At 43.5% G+C, this 9,843-nt stretch overlaps 1 protein-coding gene across 1 annotated transcript; it reads left to right on the forward strand.

Annotated features, from left to right (window-relative positions):
- Window positions 1–1,619: 1,619 nt before the first annotated feature.
- lfng (LFNG O-fucosylpeptide 3-beta-N-acetylglucosaminyltransferase) lies at window positions 1,620–9,622 on the forward strand. The gene is made up of 8 exons (XM_043235266.1): window positions 1,620–2,172; window positions 6,568–6,616; window positions 6,856–6,958; window positions 7,055–7,208; window positions 7,363–7,448; window positions 7,536–7,701; window positions 7,785–7,870; window positions 7,973–9,622. The coding sequence occupies exons 1-8, from the start codon at window positions 1,753–1,755 to the stop codon at window positions 8,037–8,039; spliced, it is 1,131 nt and encodes a 376-aa protein (XP_043091201.1). The 5' UTR covers window positions 1,620–1,752; the 3' UTR covers window positions 8,040–9,622.
- The last annotated feature ends 221 nt before the right edge of the window (window positions 9,623–9,843 follow it).

The raw sequence follows: 9,843 nt of genomic DNA on the forward strand, positions 1-9,843 counted from the left end.
ACACATTAAAGTGACTATAAATAGCATGTCAGTAATCATATCCATTCCTCTGAGATTCTTCGTCATCCTGCTCCAGATGCCACGGCGGGACACCGGGAATGGGTTTGCGTTTATTAGCAGGATTGCTGGGCATTCTTGTGGGGAAGTGGGTTGTGCTTGGAGGGGAGATTTCATTTAATTGGAATTCGGCGGTAACTTCTTCAAATGGGAAAGGATCCGGGATGTGGTATGGAAGGCAGACGGGGGAGACTTTTTATGCGAATGAAAGAGAGGTTGGAAGAAAAGGAACCCCCCCTCCCCATTTTTTGTTATCCGTCAGAGGTGGAGGAGGGGGAATGGAGTGATTGGCATGAATCTGGGATATAAGCGGAACTTTCGCATTGTGTGTGGTTTAGTCCTGCTTTTTATTGCACAGATTGTCTGAGGAGTCTGACAAGGGGCCTGCCAAAGTGTTCCTCCATTCCAGAGTAAAAAAGAGTGCTTATTCTAAAAAAGAAAAGAGGCCAGGGGAGGCTGACCCCTCTGCCTGGTTTCTTATACACGTTTTAACACATTTTTTGTTGGCTACTTCAAAAGATTAACAAAAGATGCTCTATGTCTGTTAGCAGCAATGAAAAGTTTGAAGCTATGAGCTTTGTTTTGGATCTCTAGTATTTCTGAAGGAGCACAACCTTTTGTTCGAAAATTTCCAAATGACCATTTCTTGAGTGTTAATTATCTCTGCTATCAAAAAACAAGAACATCTCAGCTGTTCAGCCTGACTTGGAATTGAGGACTTAAATGTAGTATCTGTCTGCTCCTTGTTTTGAAAGCAAGCTGTTGAGAGGACTAGAAGTAGGATGTGAAGCATTTAAGTCTGTCACCAGCAGTTGCCGAGCTGTCAGCTGGAAGTCACGGTCAGGGTCGTGCTCCCAGATCTACAAGCTCTTCACCGCAGAAGAGGCGCCATTTTAAAGTGAGCTTAAGGAGCACGCGGTTGTTTGAAGGCCTCGTGGGGTCAGCTGCCGTGGATTGACTGGAGTGCGCCATCATTGTGAGTTTGATTTGAATGTTGGCATTGAGAAATGGCTGGTGCTTGATGTGATCCAGGATGTCTATTGAAGATGTCCTAAGTCAGTTGTCTTTATTGTTTTGTTTTTAATCTGTGCTGCTGTCTCTCCCTCTCTCCCTCACACACACACACACACACACACACACACACACATTGTAGTGGAAATTGTCATGTATTTTCGCCTTTCATGTATTCTGTATAGGCCTACATTTTCACAGTCATGTTAAAAATTGATTAAATCTGAAAAATAAATAATAACACACAAAATAAATTAATAAATAAAAAATAATGAATAAATAAGTTGCCACTAATTTGCTGTTCATGATAATGAAAAACATGTAATTAATTATAGCGGAGGCATGCATAGTTTGTTTTATAAGAGCATGTGCTTTGAAAATGTTTACGCCTGCGCTCTTCACCCTCCCCCCTCTTTGTCCCTCGCCTGCTGTCCTTTAACGCGTCCTCCCATTGACAGTCTCTCTGCGGTTCCCACAGCACAATAGCTATCGATGCTCCGCCCACTGGGTGTGACCATCGCTGTGGGCAGTTTATAAAAGCCCCTCCGATTTACAATGAGGAGACTCTCAGCGCGATTATGTTGCATTCGGATGACACGCTTGTTTTTTAGTGTAGGCTACTGGAGGGAGGTTTAGGTTAATGCTGTGTATATCACAAAGAGAGCGTCCTTCTCTTAGAGTTTAATGAACATGTCGAAAGCGTACGGCAGGAAAGCTATGCTCTCCCTCGCGGGGGCGACCGTCACCTGCTTCGGGCTGCTGTTGTTCCTGTCGCAGCATCAGCGGACTCAGATGGACGGGATGCAGAACGAGAGTGAGGTCGGTTTGCGCTCGCTCCAGAGTCTGGGAGAGTCAGAGGCGGATGATGGAGCTCAGTCTGAGCAGAATGGAAAGAAAGGATTCTCTGCCTATTTTTCAAAGCTGACCCGCAGCAGGAGGGAAGCGGATAAGCCCGGCGATGCGCCGGGAGCGACAACAGACGCGCCGCCTGCTGAGGACATCAGCGCGGATGACATCTTCATCGCAGTGAAGACCACTAAGAAGTTTCACCGGTCCAGACTGGACCTACTGCTGGACACCTGGATATCCAGAAACATGCAGCAGGTATGTCCGTTTAGGCTTTTACAAACTGTTTGCATAACTTGTTGCACTCTTTGGTTAAATTCTTTACCAGCCGGAAACAAAGGGGAAGTTTTTCGTGATATTAATGATAATGCGTGGGTACTGTTTTTTCCGCTTTAAGCCACTATGCCCTACTTTATGACACTTTTAACTGTAAATTTAGTTCATTTTTATACTGCTATCCAGTTATATTTTACATTACTATATATCTTAGTTAACTTTAATTGGAGATGGATAATTATTGCTTTTCAGCAATACAGATTACGTGGTCTATACATACATGGATGCATTTAAATACCTTAAATAATTGTATTATTAATTAATGACATTTAACTTTTTTTTAGTCTAATTGGTTGCAAGTTTACTGAGTCACTTTACCTGTGAACATTGTTGTTTCTTGTTGAGCACAGTGGTAAAATGGTGGTGTTTCTCTTTAGAGATCATCTGAATACTTGCATTTATTAGTACACGTGTTAATAAAGGACTAATTTAGCAATGTGTAAATAGCAGTGAAAAGCTGGTCAAACCTATCATCAGCCATATTAATATCTACAAGCAGGAGCCCAAAAACAAACTCAAATGTTGTACATAGTTATTGAGGGACCAAAAATCTTTAACATTATTTAAAATGATTAAACTCAGATTCACAGTGCTGCCTGTAGCAAACGCTGTGTTGGTCACAGAGCGATGGGTGGCTGTAAGTTCCCCCCTTTCTCCCCTCCTGCTCCATTGTTTGGGGTGTCCCCGTGAATACGCCAGGGCTAAGGATGCATCACAGCGGCTTCAGAGCTGTCCCCTTCTCAGCACTAACAAAGCGTCTTTCTGAAGGGGGAAAGAAAAGCTTTGCCAGCCCCTTGTCTCCCACTCTCCATGGGAACCGGGGATCTGGAGCAGAGGCTGGGTCAAGCTACCCAAGCGGTGGGAAAAGAGAGTCTTCGTTATGGAGATGCTGGGGGGCACAAAGGGACAGCATCTATAGGCAAGGGAAGGCTTTTCAGCAGCATGCCGAGTGGCTCACAGTATGAAAATACAGCTCTGAGAAACTCTTTTGCCGCCTGCACAAAAGCACTCTCTGCACATCAACAGCGGTGAGTGTAGAACAGTCAAAGTGATTTTATCCACCACCTAGAGTAGTTGCCGATACGTTTTGCAAAAGTCAGTTTAATTTGCCTCGGGGCTCTGTCACAACCAGTTTCCCTCACACCTTAGACAAGAGGGGTTTTATTATTGTCATTTGAATATGACACAGCCATAGCAACACTTTCAGATGCCCGCAGCATCTCAGTACAAAGAACATTATGTTTGAGTGAATATCAAAGCATATGGAAAGTGGAAATTTAAATCGGACCACTTTAACCTCTGTTCTCATTCAGTCAGCACAGATTTGTCTTTCACTCTCCAGCTAAAATGATTCAAGCACTACAGGCTTATAGACGAGACTGAAAACTAAGACTAAGTTTGTTCAGTACAGGAGTTGATGGAAGTTAACCCACAGAAGAGAGAGTTAACAGCAGGGATTAATAGCAGCAGCTGGTGGGGAGCAGCGCAGACATAAAAGACCAGCGCAGCCCAGAATACAAGGGGGAGTTCCTGGAGAATGAGTGCCAGGTGGCTGGGTCTCAAAGAACAAAAGATGACTCTAATGCCAGCTATATGAATCCTCACTTTCTCAATATGTGCACATGGAGAACCGCTCTCAAATTATTTCTACATTCATCCGTGCAACACCTGAGTATGTTAAATCCCAGTTTTTGTCATCTGAACGGCTGGGGATTATCCCAAGGACTCCGGTGTACCGTTTGGCCGCTTGCCACAATGGCTGGCACCAGACAAGTGTATCAGCGGGCCAGGCATTGTTAGACCCACAGCATGGGAACTTTGTCACATATGTCAAGTGAGATGATGCATGACCGACACTGTGAACATGTTCATAGGGGTTAGAAACTTGTGTAGGGAGGATCTTTCCAACCCGCTTACCTACTTCAGGTGCTGCCTTGACGGGTGATGAACAGCTCGCTGTCTTGGGCTGTTGACATGTAAACACTGAGAGTAGATCCAATCTGTGCCTGCTGTTGACACTCATGGCAGCCTGTGGCTCTTCTTTGTGGGAAACTGTCTTGTCTTTGTTTAGAGTTAGTCACGGTCAGCTAGAGGCTCCCCTAGCTTACTTAATACACTGGAATTATCAGTATTTTTCTAAGAGAATGAAACCCTAGAGCTCTGTTGCTTTCTGATTATTAAAAGCATACTTTGTAATTGTCTTGACTTGATGAGTCAGGACTCTTGAATAGTGTTATTCTTTTCAGTCAGATCTGTTCCATTTTGAATTGTTCACGCTGCAGCTTCTGGCTTCCGCTGTTTCTCTAAATTTCCCCCCTGGAACAATGCAGCTTCCCCAGCGAGAGAAATTCACAACAATGAGAGAACAGCCTGTGCCGTGGCTGCGGTATCCGGTGTCCAGTTACACAGAATGCCATTCAGATCAAATGCACACTTGCTCGACGCAAATGACCAACCTATCGAAAAAAAAAATCTATCTCTATTGAAATAATTAACTGCATAGCTACTCACTGTTTGTGGCAGTAGCTTCACTTGGTTGACGGCAAGACAGTGAAAGCAGTGCAGATCAGTTTTGGCATGAGTCTGTGCAAGTTTGTGGTCTTTGATTGGCACAGGTAGAGGGAGCACGGCTGTTTGGTGTTTAATAGAGGGAGTAACATCTCTCTACTTCCTTCCCGGGTAGAAGGAGACAGACAGCCAGGCTCCGCGCTCAGTCTGCCCTATGCCAGACCTTCCTTTGGCGGGGTGGGAAGCCCTACCAATCTCTGCCCGCTCAAACAACCAAACCCTCATCCTTTCTTGTGTGCTGAGAATGCTGGGAAAACCGCATTTTGAAGAAAAGACTTGACATTTACGAAAGAAACCACAAAAGGGTCATTTTGCTCACAACATCTTCAATAAAAGGGAAACTGGGAAACAAAGCCATGTGCCACGAGAGGCCTCTCTTTAGTTAACCACTGCAGCTGTATGCAAATCCAGGCAAACATATTTGGGATTTACCCAGTGACAGCTTTACCCACTCCTCATTGTCTCTGTGCATAGGGACAGTGGGAGAAGGGATGGGGGTGAGTGACCACACACACACATTGTAATGCACTAATCAGCTCTGAGGTTTCTTTCTCTGTCAGTGCCCAGTCTGCCTTGGCAGCTGCCTGTGTGATTAGTCTGTCCTTTCAGCGGAACTCTGCGCAAACAGCGCCAGCCTCTGATCCTTTACCCGGTCCAACCGCCAGCCCTCCCTGAACAAACATCGGCCTTGGGCCTTGGCCCCAGAGTGCTGCGCTAAACATCTGCTCAGAGTTTGTTCTGCAAACCAATCAAACATTATCTGGCAATGTTTGAACTTTGAAAAAAATGCGACTGTGAAAAGGGGGAATAAGTCCACGTGTGTGTGCTGGCATTTGAAAGGCAACAAAAAAAATGAATTCACTGTTGAGATAAAGATCACAAAACAGTTGAAGTTTTGTAGCGTAGGTGTACATGTTCAAGGCCAGTTGGGCGTGGGCAGGTTGACCTGTTCAGACACGTGGCTGTGATAAGGCAGCGAGTGGCAGGTGCTGTCTCACCTGAGGTGGAAAGCAAACAGGTTAACGACAGTGCATGGCCAGGGGCACGCCGCCTTTTCATCAGTCTGTCTGAGGCGTGTGGCGGCTTCTTCTCAATGGCTCCTTTGAGCCGGGGCTGCCGCCTCGCACCTGCTCTGTCTTATCTTCCACAATGAGCTCCTAATCCCACTCCTTCTATTTTAATGTTAACAAAACCCTGAGGGGTCAGACGTCAGTGAATGCACACTGGCATGAATGCATATTCATCAATTGGAGTATGTTTGGGAGAATGGGACCTGGTGCTTCTTTCTTTTCTTCCAGATGACTTGGCCGTCCCTTCCTGGGACATGTCTGAAGTGGATAGAGGGATGAGGAATGGAAAGACTTGGGAGGTGGTCAGGGGTAGTGGAATGGGGGTGGAGTGTTGGGGGGTGGTGGGGGTAAGTGGGGTGGTCTGCTCCCCGCTTTGTTCTGGGCCTGGGATGCTTTGGGGTGCGGAGCAGTTGCCATGGAGAGATTGACAACAAGAACAAGGGGGCCTTTATTTTGGGGGGTAGAATTTGGCTTGTTTAACTTGCTGAGTTTTCCATGGCGTAAAACCCAGACAATGGTTCCTAATCAGTCCGCTTGGAATAAATAGCTCTCCAAGACACATGATTCCAGTTTGGAACGCACCAAATCCTGTTTTGTCTTTGCTCTAGTGCAGTGATTTATTGATGAACTTGTGTGACTCTGTTGATGGAGCTAACTGGGCTTTGTCTTGTTTTCACAGACATACATCTTCACAGATGGCGAAGATGAAGAACTGAAGAAGAAAATCGGTGAGTACAGCTTCCTCAAGCGGAAGTCACAAGACATTCCAACTTTGATATGCACATAGTTTGGACTCAGCCTTCTAATCCTCTTAAAAACTTGTGGTTAAGCTAAAGGGAGCTGGGCTGTTATTAGGGCGCGTGCAGAGTCAGCCGGACCTCTTAGATAATGGGCATTTCTCAAGTGATAGACATAAGTGGAGTATTACCTGAGCATTGACAAAGTATCTGTCCTCTTGTCTACACAGGAAGCCGTGCTATCAACACCAACTGCTCTGCTGCCCACAGCCGCCAGGCTCTGTCCTGCAAGATGGCTGTAGAGTATGACAAGTTTATTGAGTCTGGAAAAAAGTAAGCATTGCATGATTACGGTCACATTGTAAATACTTGTCTTAGTGTCAAACCAAACCATATTGGATGTTCTAATGATATCTCTGACTGGTTTAGGTGGTTTTGTCATGTGGATGATGACAACTATGTGAACGTGAAGACACTGGTGAAGTTGCTGTCCAACTACCCTCACACTCAGGACATGTACATTGGGAAACCCAGCTTGGACAGGCCAATTGAGGCCACAGAAAGACTTGGGGACAACAAGATGGTAGGTGGTTCAAAATATCCTAATTCCTTATATATATATATAGATATATATAGATAGATAGATAGATATATCTACACACACACACACACACTAGTTTTAATGATTAAAGGAAGCGTTAAGAATAGAAACTAATGCTTTTGTTTCTGCATTGCAGAGACCTGTCAATTTCTGGTTTGCTACGGGAGGTGCAGGATTCTGTATCAGCCGTGGGCTAGCTTTGAAGATGAGCCCTTGGGCAAGGTACAACAACCTCTTAACTTTCCTAATGCAGCATCTAAGAGCATATTCAATGTTTTATGTTGACTTACTTTACTGTTTTTATGACAGTGGTGGCCATTTCATGAACACTGCAGAAAAGATCCGTCTTCCTGACGACTGCACCATCGGCTACATCATCGAGTCAGTTCTTGGGGTCCCTTTGACTCGAAGCAGCTTGTTCCACTCACATTTGGAGAACCTGCAACAGGTGTCCAAATCAGAAGTATACAAACAGGTGAGGAACTTGATACAGACACCTTTTAGTTCTGTAAAATGCAGTATAGTTGTATTAATGCAGTTTTACCTCTTTTCTTTTAGATTACATTGAGTTATGGAATGTTTGAAAACAAGAGGAATATCATCAACATGAAAGGGGCTTTCTCTGTTGAGGAGGACCCATCTAGGTAAGACAAGTTTTTAACACTGCTAATACTCCATTCGGATTTAGTTTTTACCTATATTTGCATGCATGTACAAATCTAACCTATTTTTTTATTCTCTCTTAGGTTTAAGTCAGTGCACTGTCTGCTGTACCCAGACACTCCATGGTGCCCTCCTCAGGTTGCCTATTAAGGTGACCGGCTCCTCTGTTGTATCCTCGTCCCTCACTGCCTCGGTATCTGAAAGGCATGAGGGACCAGTGTGGTATTGGGCCGTGTGGCCGCTGCGTTTACTCTGCAGTGGCGCATGGCCTTCCGTGGTTATACTGGGCTGCTGTGCGGCCCACCTTTAAACAGTTCCTTCCTGCCTGGTGCCTGAGCTTCCTGTCCAACTCAGACACTACGAAGGGCCTGGCTTTCAGAAGGACGCTTTCAGCGCCAAGCTTTGCAGGCAATCAACTGTGCTTTATGTGATTACTGTTGCTTGTATCCCATTTGCAATTCTCATAGAATGTAACTTTCTAGTATACCCAAGCCTTTTGCCAGCTTTATATGCTTAGTTGTAAATTCTAATTAGCAAATTAGCGCATACTTTATATTTTATTCTCTCCAAATGCCGTTCAGGATGTTCTTTCCCTCAGGTTTGATTTAATGATCAAGTTGTTTAAAATATTCAGAGGAAATAAGTAACAAGGGTGCTTTATTATCTAGTTCTAAAGGACTCCGGACAAAATTAATGAGATGAAGGTCCACTTTTTTGCAAATTGATTTATTTGATGTCAGTGTTATTATATTATTATTGCTATTAGTTTTTTTTATGACATTTTGTGCTGGCAATAGGCAAATTTTCCAAATATACTGTCAGGTTATTTTAATCTGTGGTGTATGAGGACTGAGCACTTTTCTCCCTAAATCCTCTGGGCATTTTATGGTGATTGAACTGTTATAGCTGTGTTAAAAAATTATCAAGTGCCCAAATTTTTAGATCTTTATATTATTTAATGCCAATGCATTCACACAATCTTGGCAGATAGATATGAGATTTTTGGCATGATTTATTATTATAGTTTTTTTTAAGCTTTGCTCAAAGATGTACTGAAGTGGGAGTTGCACAGCTTGGTTTAAAATACCTGTTGGTTGCTCAATTAAAGTGTCTCCTAGCATTCGCTTAATGCCGTTTACTCTTTTGAACTGGCACCAGGGCCACTGTCAACACAATGTACATTGTTAAAACAGATGGCAGCTAAAGTTTAAGATGTGTTTATAGCGCAGATCTTAGTACTCTGATCCCTTTTGCACAAAGTGGTCTGGCACAGAGCCACAGTTTTCCCCATTCCTACACGGCTGACAGTTGGACATAACTATGCCAACTATACAAAACATGTTAAGTGAGAGCTTTACATGAGCAACAACAGTGATCCTAATAGAGTTGCAGTTTCTCTATGGGAATGACCCATATTGGGTGAGCCTGTATATTTTATTTTAAAGCAGTATTTATGTACTGTGCCATTTCAAAACAATTGTATTTGTACATAATTGTTTAGATATTATATGCATTTGGTCACCTATGGATCAGACCTAGTTCTGATGATTCCTCTAAAATGTTTTTAATGCTCTGAATTTTGCTTATGGCTGTAATTTATATTCCAGTATCTGGATTCTTTGTTCAAATGTTGTTCTCTCAGGGATCACAATCCTGATATTGTTACCATGCTCCGTCTTGGTAATTCACCATTCAGCTTTTGAATAAAGCAGCATATTCGCTAAGAAACTTTACTACGCTGTTGTGTGTTTTTATTTCAAGGGGTAGTTCACCTACTACAACACATACAAATCCTTCTATCACAAATCTATCATATAATTTTTATAACATACCACAAACCACTATGAATGTTGATGGTGATTGGGCACTGATGTACTTTTTTCCTTCCATTGAGTAATCAGTAACATCATTTTCATTTATCTCTTTCAACAACATCTTAGACAAACAGCGAAAA

The sequence above is a fragment of the Puntigrus tetrazona genome, chromosome 3, assembly GCF_018831695.1.
Source record: "Puntigrus tetrazona isolate hp1 chromosome 3, ASM1883169v1, whole genome shotgun sequence".
Lineage (NCBI taxonomy): Eukaryota > Metazoa > Chordata > Actinopteri > Cypriniformes > Cyprinidae > Puntigrus > Puntigrus tetrazona.